The sequence below is a fragment of the Rhinopithecus roxellana genome, chromosome 3, assembly GCF_007565055.1.
Source record: "Rhinopithecus roxellana isolate Shanxi Qingling chromosome 3, ASM756505v1, whole genome shotgun sequence".
Lineage (NCBI taxonomy): Eukaryota > Metazoa > Chordata > Mammalia > Primates > Cercopithecidae > Rhinopithecus > Rhinopithecus roxellana.
This window is the reverse complement of record NC_044551.1, coordinates 84,923,577-84,948,306: the sequence shown is the minus strand read 5'-3', so window position 1 is coordinate 84,948,306 and position 24,730 is coordinate 84,923,577. Positions and strand designations below refer to the sequence as shown.

General features: G+C 42.9%; 1 protein-coding gene across 2 annotated transcripts in view; it reads right to left on the bottom strand.

Annotated features, from left to right (window-relative positions):
- Window positions 1-15,809, bottom strand: part of NPR3 (natriuretic peptide receptor 3) — a 161,391-nt gene extending 145,582 nt beyond the window's left edge. The window contains exons 1-2 of one of the 2 annotated variants that reach the window (XM_030926962.1): window positions 15,484-15,809; window positions 11,247-11,519 (exon numbers count right to left, since the gene is read on the bottom strand). In XM_030926962.1, coding sequence (XP_030782822.1) covers window positions 11,247-11,267 — 21 coding nt within the window. In that variant the 5' untranslated portion in view covers window positions 11,268-11,519; window positions 15,484-15,809. Of the gene's footprint in view, window positions 1-11,246; window positions 11,688-15,483 lie in introns of those variants that run through there. The other variant, XM_030926961.1, reaches the window with a different exon arrangement.
- Between the last annotated feature and the right edge of the window lie 8,921 nt (window positions 15,810-24,730).

Below are 24,730 nucleotides of genomic sequence, written 5' to 3'. Positions count from 1 at the left end.
AAGTCCCTGGAGAAGCACAAAGTCAGTGGTTCCAAGTGTGGGCTCAGAGTCAGACTGCCTAGGTAACCTTATGAAACTGAACCTCTTTGAACCTGAGTTTCCTCTTCTGTAAAAGATAATAATAGTACTTAACTCATGGAGCTGTAGTGAGGATTGAATGAATTAATGCATGAGAAGCATGCTGAACAGTGCCTGGCACATGGTTGTCTCACAATAAATATTAGCTATTATCAGCTGCTCCAGTTGTCCAGGAGGCTCTCTCTACCCTCGTCCTGCTTTGATTTGGTGACCAGAGCAAAGGTTTTCTCTTTTTGCCTAAGCTAGTGTTTGGTCTCATTACTTGCAACCTAGGTCCGGAGGAATGTAGGATTTCCCTAAATTCATCAATTTCATGAGTGGCTCTATGAAAAAAAAAAACAAAATGTCCACAGGTAAGTTTGGGAAACTCTTGGATAGTCATTGCATTTTAATCTATATGTTGTTTCTTCTTTGAGAGTCACATTGTATTCTAATATCTTAAAGCCTCCAAGTGACCCTATGGTTAAAAAGTTGAACTTCATTTATTCAACTGTGATTTCCTTTTTTCTTGTGATCTTTTTTTTCCTATTCTGCAAAACTAACATTTCACAGAACACGCTTTGGTGTGTTGAACAGAAAATCCAGATAAGAAAACTGAAGAATCTGCTGAGCCTCAAGCTGAACCCAGAGCTGTTTAATCTAAAATGGAGGCTCTCTGACAGTTCTGCACACATGTACATATACATACCACAATGACCATTAATCGTTGGAAAGGCAAGTGCTAGACACACTGATCTGGAGTTGGCCTTTCCACCGCAAGTGCTTTTTCCCCAGAGAGCACAGTTTTAAGTACTTGCCTTTGCAGATTCACAAATAGCATGCAAAATTAAGTAGCAGAATTAAGGTTTTTCAAAACAATTTTTCCCTGGTGGTCTAGTGGTTAGGAAAAATAAACATTTAAATATAAAAAGAAACAATTTTGAAGAAAAATTATCAGACATGCAATGGCCTCTTTGGTGAAAAATGACAAGAAAGAGAGCTTTTCTTTTCTGGCAGGAAGAGCCCATTGTGGAAGAAATGCTAGCTTGGGAGATGTTTTCATTCTAATTCACACTGTCAGACACCTTTGTCTTCATTTGTAAGATGGCCAAAGTATTGCACAAGTCACTCACATGTCCCTCTGAGCCAAATTCTAACTTCTGATTATCCAAAGCTATGGGCCTTGAACTGTAGGTCAAATATGGGCGAGGGATATCATTATTACTACTACTATTATTATTGTTGTTGTTGATTGATTGATACTGATTATTGGGACCTTAGAATTGTCAGAGGGGACTTTTAGACCAAGGGAAAAACCTAGTTCCCTCTGGCAGCCTTACAATGTAAATTAGACTGAGTTGTATAACAGTTTTAGGTATCTGATATGGGACTTGCCAAATTTCATGGCTTCAGACACACGGAATGCACATCTCTGTTCCAGGGAGGCTAAATATTTTTCCAAATCAGTAGATAAAACAAACTCCCTGACCTCAACTTACTTCCTGGCGCCTGGAGTCCTGAGTAGCTGATGAAGAGTGTCTGTCTGCTATCAAGTGACAGAACACATTCAGACTGGCTCCTACACCCAGGACCATGTGGTACCTGATCCTGTCTCCATCTTCCGAGCTAAGATTTTGGCCACAACCTGAAGATCTAAGTCCAGAGGGCAGTGGGCCAGGGTTAGATACCATGAAATGCCATTGAATCAGCCTTGAAGGGCAACTGTGGCTTCTTAGTGCATGAGGCAATGTGCTGCAGCCAGAGGCCGGTGAAAGCAATGATCACAGACCCGGGGCAAATCACATCGCTAACGTCATCTCTGAAATGGAGAGGTGGCTACATCACTGACTTAAGTAAATACTATGCACAGACTTGAGACCTTACACAGCCGACCGAGCAGGGAGCTAATCCATCAAAGGGAACCTGAAGCTTCTGACCTATGAGCTTGTTGAGTGGACGCCTTCACTATTAGACAGTGGCATCTACTGACTGTTACACACTGCCACCTTGCAGATCAAATAAGAATTAGCTAAGCCTGAGGACTCAAAGATTTGTTAAATGGGAGATGGGAGGATTCCCATGGATAGTTTAGTAAGACCTGGAATAAATTAATAGCAGAAGAGAGATTGCTGAGATTGGAATGTGTTTTAGAGTGTTATACACACTTAATCAAAATTAATTTCATAACATCACAAAGTCCTCTGAGTCTTTCCAGGAGAGGTGCTGTAGATTCATTAGGCATCGTGTTAGAACTTTTCTGTAATCATCAGGCCATTCTGACACATTCACCTTGAGGTTTTCCCTTTCCAGGCAATCCCATCTGCCTTTTAGACTCACTGTGCTTGCACTGATGTAAACATGCATGCTTTTCTCCCCTTTCTCTCCTCTCCTTGCCTCATCCCCTGCAAATAAGCCACGTTTAATCAAGAAGTACGGGTTTCCATTTCTTCTTTTTATTGAGTCATCTAAATAACTTGTTTTCTGGCTATTACCTGCAGAAGCCAGGAATCCACACAGCCATATTTTCCCCTTCACGTACAATTTCATATAGCTGTAAACCACCCAGCAGCTCAGGTCCTGCAAGACACACAACCCCAATTCATTCCTAACTGCACAGCCGCCTTTCTCCCTACCAAAGCCACTAAGCTAAACCACCTGCTGTGGGCTCCTTCAAGGAACTGTTCATCCCAGCAGAGGTCCTTTCCATAAACCCTCTGAAACCAGGAAAGCATGGCCTGCCTCTCCTGTATCCCTCAGGACCTCTCTGGTGCACTATGCTCACAGGTGCACCTTGACAAATGCTTACTGTGTGAAGGAATGATGCAGAGGCTTGTTTTAATTCCAAGACATCAATGAATTGAGATTTTGCTCACAGCTATCATCAGGCTCAAATACACCAAACTGGACCCATGCAAATTAAACACTCAAAGAAAAACTGAGTCTGTCTTCCTGGCTTTTCCTGTCATCATTGTTCTTATACTGTATATGAAAAGATGTATCATATATCTCCAAGATTAACATCCTCTCCCTATAAAACAATGTTATCTGTTCGATCAGGCTTTTCTCTAGCTGTCTTCCTGGCCTATTCTTTCGTATCCTATCCCCTCCCCACTCGCTGCCTTTCCCACGCCTTCCCATTGCCTCGGCCTTGCCCAGGGTCTCCTCTATCGTGTTTCTGTAGTTTTCTCTTTCAGAGAGTGGATCAAGGGAATGTCCAAAGCGGATCCTGAGCACTGAGAGTCAGGAACTGGATTGGAAACCAGCATTGTCTCCCCAGACCTCAGACTGAGAACCTGCTATAAAGAGTGACAGCAGGAGGCTAAGAATTATAGCTTCAGTTGCTTTAGAAAAATTAATGAGATCTTGTTTTTTGGGGGCAAGTTTCTCTTTCATTAACTAAAACATTTTCTATCGATTTTTATTTGGTAGATAAAAATGCAAGTATGAAAACATAATTTCTTAAAATGCCACAAAGATTGAATGTTCATAATGTCTAAATGTAAATATTTTTAGATCTTTCATTATTGCTTGCAACTATGGGTGAGCCTATAGGGGTTTTAGGATAGATTTTCATGTTGTCTAATGTTGTTTAGTACTTCGGAAAAATAGGTTATCCAAGCAAGTTCTGATGTTTTTCAGTCTCATCCCTTTTGATGTCATTATTGGAGGCACTCGATGTCTGTGAAGTGGGAAGAATGATGCAAGAGGGAATAGGCTGATGTTGAAAGGAAAGATCACCCAGGGCCCAGATAAAAAGGTGACACGTGAACTACATTTTCCACAAACAGGGCCTAACATGCTTAATCTCAAACGCTGGAAAAACACACGTGACTCACTCCTTAGCCACATCCATGGTACAAGGTCGTGATGACTCCTGGGAAGGGGCTGTCCTGTTACTAAATGTCCAGGGACATTCTGGCAAGTTTGTCATGCTGCAGTTCTGCCTCCGTGGCCAACTATGGCCTCCTCTGAGAGGGGCGGGTGGTCACAGCTGGTGTAACACGCTAGAGGGAGAACAGGAACTAGGGAGAAGGAGCTCTGGCATTCTCTTGGGCTAGAACTTGGCAGGTTCAGGTATCTTCAACATCACAGGAACTGGGGAGAGAGGAAGCTCTCACCAGTGAACCATAAACAGGGAAGATTTGTCCAAAGGCTACTGTGCTCCCTAGTGCCATCAGTAAGTCTCTGCCTTTGGTCATTCCATAGCTTTGAGGAAAGCCTCTCCTGAATAACGGAGCCTTGGCTGGACTGGGCTCTAGGGCATGAGTGAAAGACCCATGCTTCTCTGTTTAAGCCAGCTTTATTCAAAAGGAAATGATAGTCCCCACTCCCATCCCTACTCCACCCAGGGTGGAGGCAGTGGCAGGACTACACATGAGATCCTCCACAGGACAGCGAGCCTTGGGGGACCAACACCAGGGCTATGAGATTCAGCTGCTCCTCCCCGCAGGACATTGTCTTACTAACATTAACTTTGAAGGACCTGGTTATTATTTTTTATAACATTGGGGGTGGGAGATAATTACTTACAGACACTACTGTTTCCTAAATGAAATCTAGTAAGTAATATGTAAATAAAAGAAAGCAATTCCCCAGCCCCTGGAGCAATCTTGCCCTGTGCTGAGGCGCTCATTAAAACTTAAAATATCCATGGACTAATGCAAGTTCTCCCAAAGACTGACCACCCAGGGGAAAAAGGCATCTCAACAAACTCAGTGATGGTTTGAACAAAACAGAGCACATGCTCCAAGGTTCCAAGAGGGAAGACACCCCACGATGGAAAGATGGTAGCATGTTTGTGGTTTAACAGCATTTCCTTTTGCAGAAAACATCAGCATTCTGAAAGAGAATTTAATTATTGTATTTGTAAACCCCTCAGTGGTATCTTACAGTATTACTCAATAAGCTACATATTCCATTTTTTATCCTATGACTTATTTTTTATGTTTTGTTTTTGGTTTTGTTTTTGGTTTTGTTTTGAGATGGAGTCTCGCTCCATCACCCAGGCTGGAGTGCAATGGTGCTATCTCGGCTCACTGCAACCTCCACCTCCCAGGTTCAAGCGATTCTCCTGCCTCAGCCTCCTGAGCAGCTGGGACTACAGTGCCACCATGCCTGGCTAATGTTTGTCTTATGAGTAGAAACAGGGTTTCGCCATGTTGGTCAGGCTGATCTCAAACTCCTGACCTCAGGTGCTGTAATGACTTTTAAATGCTTAATATGTTGCATGAAACACACTAGGCCCTCAGTCATCATCAAATTGAATCAAACTTTAAAAGAAAATATCAACAATAGTATTTCTGAATTTCAAACTTGCTGAGGGCAAGAATGAGAATGGTGAACTTATCCCCATATGCCAACCCAAGAGAATTGAATAGAGAGTATGCAGTAGCCACTCAAGAAATGTTGAAATTAATTTCATGCAACGAAATTTAACAAAACAAAAACCCTGCCTTTTTAAACATCTGGTGAAAACCGCAAGTTTCTTTCTCATTTGGATGTAGTTTGCCCATGCTTGCCTCAGTTTGACTCCGGTTTCTCAAACTGTTGTTTTTTTTTTTCTTTTTTTTATACAACATTCCTGACATTGTGTCAAAAATACATTATCAAATAGCAGCCTTAAGACAATCGGCAGAACATCTGAATCATAAGTAAGATATAATTCTGGAATTCGAGATGCAAATAGGCCACTTTTTCTTGAAGTATCTGAACCAAAAACACAGAGTAAGTATAATAAAACAACACAAGGCCAGGTGCGGTGGTTCACACCTGTAATCCCAGCACTTTGGGAGGCCGAGGCGGACAGATCACCTGAGGTGAGGAGTCTGAGACCAGCCTGGCCAACATGGTGAAACCCCATCTCTACTAAAAATACAAAAATTAGCCGGGCATGTGGCAGGCGCCCGTAATCCCAGCCACTCTGGAGGCTGAGGCAAGAGAATTGCTTGAACTCGGGAAGCAGAGGTTGCAGTGAGCCAAGATTGTGCCATTGCACCCCAGCCTGAATGACAGAGTGGGACTCTGTCTCAAAATAATAATAGTAATAACAATACTAAAAACACAGGAGGTTACAGAGACTTGAACTATAAGATATGGCGAATGTTTGCAGTGTTGAATTAATAAAACAGATACTTTCTGTACAATGACCTTTACTTCTGATAAGCTGAAAACTGTTTCTAGCCTTTATAGGTCAGAACAATGGATTGGATATGTAATAACTTTTATCACCTAACAAAAGGATGGTTATTCATTAAGATAATCAACATCTCTGTAACTAACTAAATCATTTTCCCCTCATCCATTCCTTTTATTGAAATGTTTGTGTTTTTATTTCAAGATGTATTCCTATGCTATGATTTGGGGGTCTTACAATGAAAATTTCGGGAGCAACAACTGTCTGTGCACTGGAGCACGGAAACAGTTCTCCTCTTCCTTACCTGTGGAAGAATAACAGCACAACCATGAAATGATGACACGCTGAAATGTAAGACAACTGGGGAAATCTCTGCACCTAATTCAGGCTCCTTCATATTTGGGGGCCTATCCCTACCACTGCTCTCTATCCAGCCTGTGTGCAGTTTGAAAATTTCTTGACTTTGACTCCTAAAAGAAACAACGAAAAGGGTTTTTGGTTTGTTTGTTTGTTTGACCCCTACCACAATCTACTTGGTCTGCCCATTTCTGGAAGAACCCAAACCCAGGTTCTATCTTCCTACAGCCAATATTCCTACAATCCCCTCATCTCCGTGGAAGCTGATGCCACAGATGCTGTTTTAGGTGCAATGGTTTGGTCCATCTGCAGAATTTGAACTTCAGCGGCTATATCAGGGCTCCAATGTGGTTAGGTTTTTAGTTTTTTGGTTCTTTTTTATTAGCCTATAAAATGCCAACAGTTTAGAAATTCATTATCAATGTCAAAAGAAAAAAAGGAAAGATCTGGAGTCCCTTGGCATGCATTTCCGAACAGCCGAACAGTAGGTGCCCCCTTAAACCAGGCATGGCCTCTTCAATTTGAGCCAGTCCCTGCCACTCCTACAGCTCTCTGGCCACCACATTCCTTTTCTTTCCCTGTCTGCTTCCTGGAGGCTGATGAGCCCAAGACCTCTTATCTGTACTAATGTTACCGGTGGAGGGTGTCTGGGTTCTTGGTGTCTTGAACAAAGAATTGGACAAGATGCACAAACAAAGCAAGGAAAGAATGAAGCAACAAAAGCAGAGATTTATTGAATGAAAGTACGCCCCACAGAGTGGGAGTGGCCCAAGCATAGGGGCTCAAGAGCCCCATTACAGAATTTTCTGGGGTTTAAATACCCTCTAGAGGTTTCCACTGGTTACTTGGTGTACGCCCTATGTAAATGAAGAGGACGAAATAAAGTTACAAGTCATTTACTCAGTGTATGCCCTATGTAAATGGAGAGGATATTTCCTGTCATAGCTGAAGTGTTTCCATTTGATTTAGTTCTAGGAAGTCAGCATGAATCAGCCTTATGTTCCCTGCCTCCAGACCCCCTTCTCCTGCCTCACATAGACCTTGATTAGTAGATCAAGTGAGCACAGCAATGTCCACCCCACATTTACACAGTTGCTGTCTGGACCTGCCGTGTCCGGTAGGGTAGCCACTAACCATACATGGCCACCGAGTGTGTGAAATGTGGCTATTGTGACCACAAAACAGAATTTTTAATTCAAACGTAAAACCATCACATAAAGTTCTATCGGACGGTTCTGGTCTAGACCATGAGAGATTATAAGATTGAAAGACTTTGTTAACCACACGCAAATGCTGGTCTGTTATTGTTTTCCTTGGGATCAGAATGGGCACCTTCATTTTAGATGCTCTTTGGGGAGCCCCTGAATACCACCAGTACTCCGTATCTTACTGACCAGAGAAGTTGGTGGGGCCAAACAACTCGGAACTCCCCAAACTCCCTTCCTCTCTGTCTACTCCCAATGCCCAGGGCATTGAAAACCACTAGAAGTCATTTACATACTGAAATTTAAGAGGACCCAAAGTAACTAATCTTCAGAGCCTTCCTTCTCTACTTGCCATCTTGCTTTCCAATCACTTGAGATCATGGAGGACACCTGTGGAAAGCATAGAGGGTTCCTGGGAGACGTCTAATACATGGTCCCGTTCTCACCTGTTGGGCTCAACTGCCGATATGTACTCTATGGACTGGCCTAGCAAACAGAGCAAACCCCTGAGAGAAAGAGACAAAAGGAATTTCTAAGAAGAGGGTATGAGTTGATCTTGGGGCTGTTCCTGAGAGAATCGGGGCCCAATTAGGATGCCAGTGGAAGGCAGGGACCCTCAGAGAGCAAAGGCAGAAGAGGGAATAGCCCCAAAGGCACAGCGGAGTGCTTAGGGAGGAGCAGAGATCAAAGGCAGACTCAAAGGCTTCCCAACGCCATGTGAGAAGGGGCTGTGGGTCTCCTTGTGCTTCCATTAAAATGCTTGGAACAGAAGCTCTTTCCCTACTGTCCCCTTCTGCTCCCAAAATACAACCAAAACCTCTCCTCTCAACGTCTTCTGGGTGATTTATAAAACAAATTACAACCAGTGACGACTTGGAGGATGAGTTCCTGAGCACTGGTGAATATGGAAATATGACTGGTTATCCCACATATTGAATTTCTTTGATTAGCCACTTGTCTTACTATATGGTCATAGGCCCACTGAGGAGAAAAGCAAGAATAACTCCTTATATAGCATCTTCTATATATGCTCAGACATAACAAAACATTCACTTCACCTATTCCCTTGGTGATACTGTTACTCATATCATCCCTTTTCTACAGATGAGAAAATTGAAGCTCAGAGAAGCTAAGCAATTTGACAATGGCCCCACTGCCACCATGTGGCAGAGCCAAGACTCAAATCCAAACTCAAATCCTATGCTTATGTCACGGTCAGGACGTTATAAGAAGACACTATACAAGTAAACAAAGCTATCTATCTTCTTGTGAAAAACGGAGTCATTTCTGAAAGCAAATACCAGGAGTACACAGTGAAGGCGTCTGGATGAATTCTGAAACACGCTAGTGTCTGGAAAGGCAGGTGGGGTCTCCACAATGCCCTGGTGTGGAGACTTGGCATCTGTACTAGCCAGTGAGCACTGCTACTGCACCTGAAGTCCCTGAGAGCTGTTTCCCCGTTCCTGACTTCAGGGAGTCCCTGCAACTGTGAAGCAAAAGCACATGCAGCTTCCTGGATTTCATTCCCAGAGGTTTTCATCTTTCCCTTAAAACATTCCAGAATTCAGATTGATCGAGTTCATCAATGCAGAGAAATGTTCTTTAATACTTGGCTCTCCTCATGGTGCACATCCCCGCACCCTAAGGGGAGCTTTCCCTGTGGACATGCTTGGAAGTGTACCATGGATTACAGTTGATTTTGCTAGGATTTCCATGAAATTTCCTGACTCTAGGACTTGCGAAACATTGGAAATTGAAGTTCTGTTGCCAGAGGAGTTTGTGGAATTTTGTTCTGTGGAAATAGAATTATGGAATTCTAAGGCTAGAAGAAATCTTCCAAGTCCACTCCTACCAAAGGCCGGGCTGAATGCAAACCCTCGCTGACAGATGCTGTGGCTGAAATATGCTTCTCCTTCCCAGCCTGTAGCTTTCACCCCCAGACATGTGTAAGAAGAAAATTCATAAATATTTCCTTTACCCAATTCTCTTCTTCATCTTTTCAGTTTATTATTTATTTTCCTTTTGGAAACAGCAACCATGTTCAGGTTTTCTATTTGGATTTCACCTTGTCCTTGCCAAATCAAGAAAAAGCGTATATGAAAAAGTAACTACGATGGGACTGAGAAGAAGGGGGGCAGGTAGGCTGGGGTGGGGGGCAGGGGAATATGACTCCCATAAGGCAAAGGAGACCATGACAGCTGTCATTAATAGGAGGGTGTAGGGAGAAACGCGCCGGCAGTGGAGCAGCCTGCAGGGAGACTTCCTCCTCATGGCCTCCTGGAGAACCTTGGGTGGATTTTTTCCAGGGCACTGGTGGGTTGCCTGACACGTCCTCAAGTGAAAAGAAGAGTCAACCTTTCCTTTTTGGCTCCCAAAGCATAAACTAGGGTGACCCTATGGAGAGTAAACTACAGCTCAATACATAGTCATTCGAAAAATTACAGACTTCCAAAGATAGAATTGTCTCCTGAAGCCACAGCGACCTCCCATTGTCTCAAATGTTCAAACAGAAAGTCATTCTGCGGGGAAGCGAAGAACAGGTGGAGTGCAGAGGATTTGGGAGCTGTGGAAATACTCTGTGTGACACCATGATGGTGGACATGTGTCATTATACATTTGCCCAAGCCCACAGCACATATGGCACTGCGAGGAACCCCTCGGGGAAACTATGGACTCTGGGTGATTGATGATGGTGCGTCAATCGGTAGGTTCGTCCATTATAACAACTGCTCCACTCTGGTAGGGGATGTGGATAATGGGGGAGGCTGTGTATGTGTCAGGCAGAAAACACATAAGAAATCTCTATCTTCCTCTCAGTTTTGCTGTGAACTTAAAACTCTAAAAAAATTAAGTCTTAAAACAAAAAGTCAATCTGAAAAGCAGGTAAGAGAAGGAATTCCTTGGTCAGTTGTGAGCTTCGATTTGTTGACCTGTGAGTTTCTTACATAAATTAGAGAATACTGGAGCTAGAGAAGTACATCTTAGAATGTAATCCTTCCAGACATGTTGTTCTAAAACTTTGATCTGCTTTCTTTCTAAACAACTAGACTTCCTTCTCTTGAGCTTGCTAAAAGATGTGTCCCCTCCCTACCCTGCTCACCAAACTCTATGATGAACTGGTCAGCCCTGAAGGAAAACCATAAAGAATAAAATGAATGACTTCATATGGGACTGGCCTTAGCATTCATGTCCAGAGCACAGGGGAATCCAATCACCAGGAACTTGTCAACTGACAGCAAAACTTACACTCAGTTTTACGAAAATGTCTAAAAGCTATGTTATACAAGGTTTTGGGCAATAAGTGTATCCTCTGAAAATCTCAAAGTGAGGACGTAGAAAAGTTGGAATTCACATACACTGCTGACCTGACATGGATGTAAAATGGTACAGCAACTTAGAAAACAGTTTGACAGTTCCACAAAATATTAAGCACAGAGTTACTATGACCAACAAGGACCCAACAATTCCACTCCTAAAGTCTTTGAACCACTTACCATTTTCCAAAATTCTTCCATGTATTTGTTTGGTAGCTTGCTGTCTCTGTCATCCACCAAAACTTATCTGTCCAGCAGAAAGGCCACCAGCCACACTCCAAGTGTTCAGCAGCCACATGTGGCAGTGGCTACTGGATTGGACAGCACAGTACAATCATCACTGTCAGAATGTCCTGTGGGATAGCGCTGCACTGGCATGCAAGCTCCATTCAAGCAGGCTCCTTATTTGTTTTGGTCGCTGCTATTTCTCCAGCATCCAGAACAGTGACTGACCTACAGTAGGCTCAATAAAGGGTAAGTAATGAATGAATGAGTTGAATGAATGAACTGAAGTTGAATGAATGAATGGCACTTAGGTGGACAACACTGGAAAACGAGGTGAAGGAATGCTGGAACAATCCGAACAGGAGTGAAAATGGAAGCAAGAAAATAAAGTATTTGTTTAGGTTCTTCTCCTCATCTCTTTACTCCAATATTTTATAATTTAATCATGATAGTCTTAAGAGAATATTTTAATTATTGGATCTTAGTGTCTTTCCTAGTATTCTCCTATTGGAGAATGTGTTGACTAACATAATTTGACAAATGACATACCATTGTGAAAATGTATAGAATGTTGTGAATTTTTTAGTTTGCCATTAATTTCATTTCCAATTCCAATAGGGAGTACTATTAACATGGTAGAAATTTAGGTTGATGAAGAGCCTTTGACTCCTAGAGAATTTTTTAATGATCATTCATTTTTATCAAACTTCAGAGGTCATTCTTATTTTATAGCTTTTTTCTGTAAATAATACTGAGTTCTAAAAATAGAAATTAAAAGATAAAAACCATATATTCAATAAACAGGTGACATTTCATTGTTTTCCTACTTGGTTCTTGTTTTTTGTTTTCATTTGGTTTGATTTGTTTATATTGAGTGTTGAGACTGAAAACTTTTACTTAAGGTCTGATTGTAACTTTGCTACCATCTTCTGGCAAAATAATGACCATCTTAGGATCTTTGACTAGAATGAGTTTCCACAATTTTGTTTCTTTCATGTTATAAACTGCTTTCACTTGCATCCTACTGCAGCTAAAGCAAAAGCTATCAAAAGGCAAAGATAGCAGAGGAAAACAAGATCACAGAATCTCTGTTCTCTAATACCAGAAGAAATGCAAAATTTTAAATGTTTGAATACCCAATATACAACAGTGGCAACTAAAACAAAATGGCAGCCGGGGGGAAAAAAGGTAGAAAATTCAGAAGGAAAATTTTTGTTTGTTTGTAGAGATGGGGTTTCACCATGTTGCCTAGGCTGGTCTCAAACTCCTAGGCTCAAGCGATCCCTCCCACCTTGACCTCCCAAAGTACTGGGATTACAGGCATGTGCCCTATGCCTGGCCAGAAGGAAAAATTCTAAGGAAAACCTCAGTGATCCCCCCATCATAGCCTTGCCAGAGGCAGAAGGCAGAAGTGTTGTCCGGTCTCCTCCAGGGAACTGGGCTGAGTTGAGGGAACAGGTGAAGCCCATCAGGGTGGCTGGCACCCAGCAATGGCTGGGTGGTGAGTGAGTCCCCGCAGGACATGTCAATGGCTCCGAAGAAAATAAAAGCCCAGGACCCCCACCAATGACTGCCCTTGATCCCCAAAGAGCTGATCCTGCCTACTACACCCTCCTCTCCACAAAGAACATGGACTGCGGGTGTACAGAAAATGAAGGTAAAGCAATAACCACCCGTCCGACCATCATTCAGAGAGTTAAGACTAATGGGTCCTAAATGAGATAGGGAGAATGTCCAGGAGAATTTACCCACCCTGTATAAGAGGAACTAGGCTTGGACAGAATTGTCCACATTAAACACGATATGCAGAGAAATGCCACAATGGAATACTAAAGCAATAAATGTGAGCAAGCTATAACCACACACAACAGCATAGACGGACCCCACGCACAACAGCATGGACAGACCTCACGCACAACAGCATGGACGGACCCCACGCACAACAGCATGGACGGACCTCAGGCACAAAATGCTGATGAAAGAAGTTCAGTGCAAAAGGATGCATCCTAAAAATTCTATTTAGATACCAAGCCGTGAGAAGTCAGAATCCTGACTCCTCTTGTGGGGGGTAGATGTGAGCAGGGCATGTCTGTCTCTAGTGAACAGCACATTACATCTCTCCCAACTCCTGACAATTTTACCCCAACTGCCTTCTTATTGACATTCCATATTTTTTTTAACTCTTGGTGCATATCAATTCTGTAACAAACTCCTTACATATTGAAAATAATACAATACGGTATCATGCTATCCACAAGTCATTCACTACAAACAAGGCCTCATTGTGCAGCGATCATTCCTCGGAAAGATATTTTTGAGGGTAGTGACGGCAGTTCATCAGTGGAGTCCAGTGGTCTCCCCCCATGAATTTGCTAGATCCTGTCTCTCAAAATTGCTTCGTCTGAGGTCCCGTTAGTGACCCCACAGTGAACCAGGGCACACACCAAGGTTGCTTTCACCTTCGTCTAACCAGGAGATATTGCTGTGACTTACCCACTCTGGTCCAAGTTCTTAGTTACAGACAAGACAGTACAATCCAGTTGGTTAAAGTACAAAGAGATTTGTTAGTGGGTACATAGAGCTCACAGAATCAATACAAGGGCTAAAAGGAAGACTGAACTTCCAAGAATGAACCACCAAGGAAGCTGCTACCCCTCACCAACAGGCAATGCAGAATCAGAAAGCGACTGCTCCTGTTAGCCAAGAACACAGAATCAGAAAGCTGCTGCAGGCTGGGTGCAGTGGCTCACGCCTGTAATCCCAGCACTTTGGGAGGCCGAGGTGAGCAGATCACCCGAGGTCAGGAGTTCGAGACTAGCCTGGTCAACATAGTGAAACCCCGTCTCTACTAAAAATACAACAATTAGCCGGGCATGGTGGCGCACACCTGTAGTCCCAGCTACTAGGGAGGCTGACACAGGAGAATCGCTTGAACCGGGGAGGTGGAGGTTGCAGTGAGCCGAGACCACGCCACTGCACTCCAGCCTAGGCAAAAGAGCGAGACCCTGTCTCAAAAATGAAAAAAAAAGAAAGAAAGCTGCCACAGACTGCTTGACTCACTGGTGCTATACCCACAGCACCAGCACGTAGGCTATTGACATCAGTGACCTGCCAGCTGCACAGCTGCTTCTTAAACTGTTTGCTCACAGTTTTCTGGAAGACAGTGCTTTCCAAACCTTAAGATGCCTACAAATCACCTGGGGTTCTTGTTAAAATCATAGATTCTGCTTCAGGAAATCTGAGGTAGGGCCTGAGTTCTACATTTCTAATGAGCTCCCAGGTAAGATAGATGCCGCTGCTCTCATTCTTTAACGAACAACACTAGGAGACATCAGCCTAATGAAATCAAGCCCTACAACCCCTTTCACCTCAATCCCACCAGTGTTCCAAGCCCCTGGGGCATCTGCCATTTGGTCTCTCACCCCTCACACTACCCTGGATACCGCTAACCAACCCTTGAAAAACTACACCAGAGAAATCTTACAGACACCACCTTGGCAAAACTATCAAAGTTGTCACCAGTAATAGGACAAATAAACATCATGTACCTCCTGATAAGATGTACTGAGAAGCCTACATCGCTTCTGTGGTATCTCTGTCAAAAATGCATAACCGGAATTTAATCATCAGCATACATCAGACAACCCAAACTGAGAGACATCCTACAAAATAAATGACACGTACGTTTCCAAAATGTCAAGGTCAAGAAAGAGTAAGTACTTCGATTCAGAGGAAACAGAGACATGACCACACACACACACACACACACACACACACACACACACACACAATGGGAGATTCTGGATTGGATCTGAGACCAAAAATAAGGCTACTGGTGGGACAGTTGTAAAATCGGTACATTAGATAATCATATCAATGTTAGTTTCCTGCATTTGATAATTGTACTGTGGTTACATAAGATATTAACAATTTGAGTGAAGTACTTACAGAAATCCTTTGTACTGTTTCTACACTTTTCTTTAAAGTCTGAAGTTATTGCAAAACAAAAAGAACTTGGCCAGGTTCAGTGTACTCACACATGTAATCCCAGCACTTTGAGAGGCTGAGGCAGGTGGATCGCCTGAGCCCGGGAGTTTGAGGCAGGTGGATCGCCTGAGCCCAGCCTGGCCAACATGGCGAAATCCCATCTCTACTAAAAATACAAAAATTTGCCAAGCATGGTGGCACACACCTGTAATCCCAGCTACTCTGGAGTCTGAGGTAGGAGAATTGCTTGAACCCAGGAGGCAGAGATTATTTGAAGTCCGCTCCAGCAGACTGGACCTACGAAGCCTCCATGCATATAGTATTAGCCTGTACTAACACTAACAAACACTACCGAATGTGTACTAACACTGCCAGATAACCTTTCTGCATGTCACTGGTAAACTCACAATCCCACTGCTGAAGAAATCAAGTTTGGATTGTGTTTGCAATTGTGCTTTTGGAGATACGTCACTGATGGCATTCCAATTGGCTGTGCTCGGCTAATTGTCAGAGTTGGCTATTTATAAAGGACTGAAGATAAATTCTAGAAAATATAGCCTCACTTTATTTTATATAAAAGTTAAAAATTAATATCCTGGCTGAGCACAGTGGCTCACACCTGTAATCCTAACAGTGCTTTGGAAGGCCAAGGCTGGGGGATTGCTTGAGCCCAGGAGCTCAAAACCAGTGCAGGCAACATAGCAAGACCCCATCTCTACAAAAAGTAAAAACAAAAAAATAGTCATGGTGGCAGGCATCTGTAGTCCCAGCTACTTGGGAGGCTGAAGTGGGGGAATCAGTTGAGCCCGGGAGTTCAAGGCTATAATGGGCTATGACCAAACCACTGCACTCCAGTCTGGGTGACAGAGTGAGACCTTGTTTCAAAAACTAAAATAAAACAAAGTATCTTTCCCCACTCCTGCTAACAGTTCCCTGTGAGCTGGTTAATTTACTACATATATTATTAAAACAAAACAGAAACAGTTTAGATACACATTATCCCCTGTGACTGTCATCAACTCAATCTAGATAAGTTTTAACAAGAAACAAGTTCATTTATCACATTAAAAACTAAATATTGGTATATATCATGTTGTCCAAAACTATGTGTAGGTATTTAATGTGGGTATTTCAATGGCTATTTCCACCATTTCACTGTTTAGTTTTGTTTATGCTTACAATGAACATTGTGCAGTTTTTACTTTTTCTTCACATTTGTTGATTTGTTAAAATATTATTCTTTGCTGGCCGGGCGCAGTGGCTCAAGCCTGTAATCCCAGCACTTTGGGAGGCCGAGACGGGCGGATCACAAGGACAGGAGATCAAGACCATCCTGGCTAACACGGTGAAACCCCATCTCTACTAAAAAATACAAAAAACTAGCCGGGCGCGGTGGCAGGCAGCTGTAGTCCCAGCTACTCGGGAAAGGCAGGAGAATGGCCTAAACCCGGGAGCCAGCAGCTTGCAGTGAGCTGAGATCCGGCCACTGCACTCCAGCCTGGGCGACAGAGTGAGACTCCGTCTCAAAAAAATAAAAAAAAAATTATTCTTTGCTAAACCTAATAATAAAACATTAAGACTTGTATTTTATATTTTTAAATGTTTTTCTAATAATTTATTTGTATTTAACAAAAGTAGTGGTCCACAACCCATTGGAAATAACCACAATTTGAGAAGCAATGCAGTCGCCTTTGATATTCCCTAGATGGCCACTAGGTGGTGCCCAAGGATCTTCTTCCCGGCTGGTTGCGTGATCTTTCCAATGGCACGCTCGTGATAAGGCGCTTGGCAGTGTACAAGTGATAAGGCGCTTTTCCAGTGTAGACGGGCAGAATTGTCAGACCTTTCCTACCTGTCAAGACCACAGAGAAGGCAACTCACTCTCCTTTGTAGGGGACATCTATAAATAGTTGAAGTTGACTTACACAAATGAAGACATATTTTCATGTTTCACCAATTGTTGGGAGGCTTTCCAAATGAATAAATAGAAGTATCTCTAAACACCAAAGCTGTTACAACCATTGTTGCATCAAGAAGACTATTTGAGAGCCTTTGTTCAATAATAGTGACAGGAGCCAACCACATCCAGGCCAAATTGTAAAGGAAATCTACAAAGTCTTTCCAATGCCCGCATCTCCCAGAATCAGGAGGGCAGTGGAATGGCAGAACAGAATTCTGAAAAATACCTGGCTGATATCAGTCTATGAACGAGACCTCGAGAGGCAATCCTTGCATGCAGTCCTCATAAATATGAGATCCACAGTCAACAGAAAGGCTCTCCTGCACACAATAGCCCAGTACAACACTTCCCGCTGCTCCCTGGGGAGCCACTCACAAGACACTCCTACATTTAAACATACGTTGAATGTTATTAAAAAACGCACACGAAATATATCAAAGCTTTCCATTCAGAGATCTGAGAATCCAAACCCTTATGAGCCCTGCCACAGCTACAACCTATGTGAAAGTTCAGCAGAGCAATTTATTCCTTCAGCCTCACCAGGACAGTGCTAACAAAGACCAGCTTTTCACCAACACATAAATTGTCAAAGCCTTTAGATTTCAATACATTCTTCCCCTGTAAGACTTCTGCACCACTGAGGTAGACAGCAAGAAGAATGCAGACCTGGACCACAAGAATGCAGACCTATGGCCAAGGTCGACATCAAGAATGCAGAGCTGTGTATGGCCAAGGTCGACATCATCCCTTGAAATGACTTGTCAAGGTTTCCAGGCCTGCCACTTGTGACTAGAAGTCTGATTTCCAACTTGTATACCTGCCTTGAGGGTTTGCTCTGGCCATTCTTCAAGTTTGTCAACCCAAGTCCTCAAAAACTTGTAAATCTCCCCATCCAACTCTGACCTTGTTTTGCTTGGGGTTGAACATGCTAGGAATGAATACCCAGTCTGTCAAGGAGAACGCAGTGGAATAGCAGCCACTGGGAATCATCCCTGCGTGGAAATAGGCAATAGCCCTAGTTATTGCCAATAATCTCATGTTCCTGTTGATAATCTTCATTATCTTTGGTAGTGAGACAACACAAAGAGATTATATAGCCTTGGAATAGATACAAGTTTGCCTATTAAATTTATTTGCTAGTTGATGATTTTAACAGTTGTTTCTGGTCATTGCCAAGACTTTTTAAGAGGCCTCATGGGGCAAGAAAGACCAAACACATTAAAAATATCCAAGCGAAATTCTTTTGCACAAGGTTTGAAGACATTCATTTGTCTTTGACTTTAATCTACAGAACTAGGTAACAGAGGTTTTTAATCCTAATCCATAATAGTTGTCTCTACTAATCTTATTTGCCCATTATTAGTCAAGCTCCCAACCTGAAAAAACACTCAAATTATGCCAATTCAAGGAGTAAGATTTATGAAAATATATTATTTACAAAGGTGTGAGTGAAGCCTTAGGAAAACAAAAGGGTAACCCTGAGCTAGCAGTAACACAGGAACTAAACATCCCACAGCTGAAAGTTGTAGGGACTGAGTAGTTACTATAAGCCATAAGAAACTCACATAGAGGAAGTCACCTCGAGAGGAGTGGTGTAAGAAACACAGCCAACCTGAGGTCCTTTCACCATGAACAAAATCCAACCAAACATCCCAGCCTCCTAGGACAGACAGCAGGGTAAGACTGCATCTAGGGAAATAGATGAGAGTATCTAGGGGAACAGATAAAATATATACACATCTGGCACTATCCGAGCCTTTTGCCTTCAGCATCATCTCTTGTCCTTCACCTGGTGGAAAAAATTAGTGCCCAATACAGGGCAAGAATAATGTTTCACCAACTACTATTTCAATACAAGTTATTCTCATACTCCCATAGCCTAAAACTTTAGCCAACATCGGTGTTATTCATTTAACTTATTTCAGAGAAAAGGGAGGGAGAAACAATTAAATGACATAAAACACTGTTGTGACAATCCTGACTTCTGTGAGGTTTACACTGGTCATCTTAGCTGCCTCTGCCCTCTGCCCATTCCGAGTCCCGCTTAGCCTCCCCCAGCACCTTCACTGGGCCAGGGTTCTTTACCAGATGAGAAGTACAAAACCGTCATTCTTACAGTGAGTCTTTGGAGGTCTTCTATTTATGGGTTGAAGTTTTTCCTTCATCAAGACAACTGGTTAAGTGAGCAGAGTCACCAGTAAACCCCCTGGTTTCCAAACATCACTCTCCTTGCCACCACTGTGCAGCAACGAACAGTCCAATTTCCCTCAGACACTAAAGATCAATGAACTCAAACACCACAATCACCTCCTTATTTCCCTATTAATTCAATGGCATGAGAAGCCCAAAATGACCAAAAGGCAGTCTCCACTACCAATGCACTGGAACAATCACTCCCTTCCACGCTAGGCTCCCAAAACTTACATGCTTTTCAAAGAATGAAATAGACTGAATGCTCCTTGAGAGTAAAAAATTTTTATTTGTGGCCAGGCGCACGGTGGCTCACACCTGTAATCCCAGCACTTCGGGAGGCCGAGGCAGGTGGATCACTTGAGGCCAGGAGTTCAAGACCAACCTGGTCAACATGGCAGAACCCCATCTCTACTAAAAATGCCAAAATTTAGCCAGGTGTGGTAGCGCACGCCTGTCATCCCAGCTACTTGGGAAGCTAAGGCACATGAATCATTTGAACCCAGGAGGGAGAGGGTACAGTTAGCCGAGATTGCACTACTGTACTCCAGCCTGGGTGACAGAGTGAGACTCTGTTTCACAAAATAATAATAATAAATAAAGTAGATCGGGCAATCACCATTTTAAATAACTTAGTGATCAAAATCCACACGACCAGTTGTGAAACAACCTGGCCTGATGTACCTTCTGGTGTGGTGCAGTAAGTACAGCAACTCTTATGCAGCATTCCTGCAAAAGACATTTAACCCGAACTGAGCCATGAGGAAACCGACAAATCTAGAATACGGGACATACTACAAGTGGCCTGGACTCTTACAGAAGGTCAATGCCATGGAAAACAAAATAGTAGGGAATTATTCTAGATTAAAAGAGACTAATAACCAAATGAAGAACATGAATTTCGATCAAGACACTGCATTGGGAGAAGAAATAAAGAACATTTTTGGGAACGGGGGAAACTTATATATGGACTGAATGGTTGATAAAATTATTGATGTTTTCAGTTGTGATAATATTGAGGCTAGGTAGAATGTCTTTACTCTCGGGAAACGCACATTGAAGTTCCAAGGCAGTCTCAAGGAAAAGCCCCGGCAGAACTGTCTGGGGTGTGAACTGAACTAGCGGCACTTTGCATGGAGCACCATTTTAACTTCCAAGATTGACAAATTGTCACTGTTCAGACCTGTGGATTTGGCAGACTTCTCAAAAACAAACAAACTGAGCCTATCACTTCAAAATAAACTGACAGCATGTGTTATCAATGATGAAATTCAAGTTTTCAAGGGGAAAATTACATACTACAACTTTTAAGAAACTACCACTTGTCAAATTTTGTGGTTGTTATCAAAGGATACCCACAATTACCTGGAAAGGCTATTGAAGTATTCCTGTGCCGGGCACAGTGGCTCACGCCGGTAATCCCAGCACTTTTGAGTGGCTGAGGCAGGTAGATCACTTGAGCTCAGGAATTCGAGACCAGCCTGGCCAACACGGTGAAACCCTCTCTCTACTAAAAATACAAAAATTAGCTGGGCATGGTGCCAGACACCTGTAATCTCAGCTGCTTTGCAGGCTAAGGCATGAGAATCGCTTGAACCCGGGAGGCGGAGGTTGCAGTGAGCCCACATGGAGCCCACTGTACTCTAGTCTGGGCAACAAGAGCAAAACTCCATCTCAGAAATGAAAAAATAAAGTATTCCTCCCTTTTCCAACTACGCATCTCCATGAGGCCACATTTTCTTCACATACCTCAACCCAAACAAAAGACTCTCTGCAGAAGCAAACAGGAGAATCCACCCATCCTCTATTAAAGAGACTGATAAAATGTAAAATAGTATCACTCACAATTTGTTTTGTAAAATGATTATTTTCCATTAAAAAATGTTAAAAATTTAAAAAGTCTTTCCATTCCTAGGAAATACTTACTGAAGTACTTAAAATGAAATAGGTCTGCAGTTTACTTTCAAATATTCATCCAAAAAATTGTATAGATGTATACACATGTATGTATGTGTATAAACACATATGCCCAAACGGCATCATAGATACTTGGTCTTTGTCCCTGGTTCCTGGCACAGAGCTCCTAAAACCTAATTTCTTGAGTTAAAAGTGATAGGAGCATCTTTTGTTCAAATGAGGGACTCTTGGCAGGGCCCCTAGATAGCTTCAGGATGGGGACTGCTTGCTAGAAAGACGAAATTTTGATTAACCTTAGAATGTTCAGCTCCACCTCCCAATCTCTGGGGATGGATGAGGAAGTGAGGACTGTGTTACTCACCAATGGCTAAAGGTTTAATCAATCACATGTAATGGGATCTCTATAAAAACACCCTAAAGATGGGGCTCAGAGACTTAAGTTGGTGACATATTAAGGTGCTGGGAGAATGGTGCTCCCAGAGAAGGCACGGAGCTCCACATCCCTTCCCCATATGGGCATCTCTCCCATTTGGAAGTTCCTGAGTTGTATCCTTTATAATAAACCTGTAATTGTGAATAAAGTGCTTTCCTGAGTTCTGTGAATGGTCCCAATTACCAAATGTGAGAAGGGGATTGTGGAAACCCTCTGAATTTACTGATCATAAGTACCAGTGACAACCATGGACTTACAGGCTGGCATCTGAAGAGGGGGCTGTCTTGTGGGACTGAGCCCTTAACTTGTGGGATCTGACACTAACTCCGGGTAGATGGTATCAGAATTGAATTGTGGGACACCCAAATGAAGTAACAGAAGTGGTGATGGAAAAACACATACACTTGGTCTCAGAAGTAAAAACAGCTCAGCATATGTGTATGTAACTTTCTACAATTTACTTTCAAACAGTTCAGCAAAAAGAGACAGAATGTTGCAGTATAATAGGTGAAGCATATGAGTGTTCCTTACACTATTCATTCAACTTTTCTCTGGGTTTGAAATTTTTCCGAATAAAATACATTGGGGGCCAGGCACAGTGGCTCATGCCTGTAATCCCAGCACTTCGGGAGGCCAAAGTGGGCAGATTGCTTGAAGCCAGAAGTTCAAGACCAGCCTGGCGAACATGGTGAAATCCCATCTCTACTAAAAATACAAAAATTAGTCGGGTGTGGTGGCACACGCCTGTACTCCCAGCTACTAGGGAGGCTAAGGAATGAGAATCGCTTGAACCTGGGAGGTAGAGGTTGCAGTGAGGCAAGATCATGCCACTGTACACGAGCCTGGGCAACAGAGCAAGAGTCTCTCAAAAAAAATAAAGATAACATACATGGGGAAAAAAACCAAGTGCAAGGTCACTGAAATAGGAAGCAAACATTCTCCAAGTTGGAGGGGCCATTTCCATCTGCGACCCTGTGGCCTAGGAGCCATTCCCGGCTAGGCTCCTCCAATAGATTAAAAAGGTCTTAAACTTCCTCCCTTCATTTATAGGCTCCCCATCCAGAGCAGGCCCTGTGACTCCAACAGGGAATGGAGACCTCAGGTGCCTTAAAAACAATAAATGAGAATGGCTCATGGCTAGACATGACTAGTGCCAGATCCCAAAACCCAAGGTTTGACTAGGCTATGGTCTGAATTCGGAGAGCTTGACTGTGGAGAAGAGGGACGTGAGAACCAAGTGATCGGATTCATGTTAAAATGAAGTAATTCATGGCTCACACCTGTAATCCCAGCACTTTGGGAGGCCAGGGCGGGTGGATTACAAGGTCAGGAGTTCAAGACCAGACTGGCCAAGATGGTGAAACCCTGTCTCTATTAAAAGCACAAAAAATTAGCCGGGCCTGGTGGTGGGCGCCCGTAATCCCAGCTACTTGGGAGGCTGAGGCAGAGAACTGCTTGAACCTGGGAGGTGGAGGGTGCAGTGAGCCGAGATCGTGCCACTGCACTCCAGCCTGGTGACAGAGCAAGACTCTGTCTCAAAAAAAAAAAAGGCGTAATTCGTATTTTTCTTTAAAATTACTAGAAGCACTCATGGTTCAGGTGGCACTTAGTCACCAAAAAAAAAAGGTGCGAAGTGGTTGAAACTGCTGCTGACACCCAAGGTCAACTTAAATTCACACTGAAGCAAGTTAGGAACCTACACACCTTCCCTCAGATGCTGCACACTGTAATTTCAATCATACTCTGCCCTGGATCCCACACCCTTCTACAGCCACCATCCCATTTTTCTTTATCCTTCACAACCGAGCTCCTCAAATAAACTGTCTACACACCCTGTCTCCACTCCTCATTCAACTAGCCTCTGCCCTCCCCACTCTTGTCACCACCACCAATGGCCTTCATGTTACCAAATCTTCAGAAACATCAAAGTTGTAAAAGTCAAGGAAAAATTAAGGAAATGTCAGACTGAAGGAGACTAAAGAGATAATCAAATGAGACATGTGATCCTGAGTTACATGTTTTTGCTAAAAGACACTGAAACTCACAAAATCTGAATGGGGTCTCTGAGTGGAGGGGTACATGGGAGTTTTCTGTACCATCCTGTAACAAATATATACTTGAAAAATAAAGCCTTCAGAATAAGAGCTATTAAAAGACTTGGGCTTGCCAGACACAGTGGGATACACCTGTAGTGTACAGGTGCTAGGAAGGCTGAGGCAGGAGGATCACCTGAGCCCACAAGCTCAAAGCCATGGTGCGCTAGGACCACACCTGTAAATAGCCACTGCACTCCAGCCTGGGCAACATAGGAAGACCCTGTGTCTTCAAAAAATAAATAAATAACATTTTAAAAGACTTGGGCTTAGCTTACTTACGAGGGCAAAACTGGAACTTTCACATCACTTTTCAAGATACGTGAGTTACTACATAAACAATTTCAGCTAATTTCTGAACTACATATAGTCTTTCTGTTACCCAGGGAGGTTACATTATCCAACTATTGAAATGAGTTGAAATTCAGAAGCAGTTACGGAAGTGGCATAAATCTTATCTCCTAACTACAATAAGTTATCCAGCAGAAGGATAAATCATTTAAGCTATCAAGAACATAAAAAGTGAAGTAACAGGAGCATTTCACTTAGATAGTGGGTCATTATTAATCCAGGACTAAAATGTCTATAAAAGCAGGTCTGGGAAGGTCTGAACTCTTTAAGGGGCTTATGTGAATGAAGCAAGTGGGGAAAAAAAGTCCTGTTCATGTAGCAAGATTTTTTTTTTTTTTTTAGACAGTCTCACTCTGTCGCCCAGGCTGGAGGGCAGTGGCACAATCTCGGCTAGCTGCAACCTCCGCCTCCTGGGTGCAAGTAATTCTCCTGCCTCAGCCTCCCAAGTAGCTGGAATGGCAGGTGCTCACCTGCATGCCCAGCTAATGTTTGCATTTTAGTAGAGATG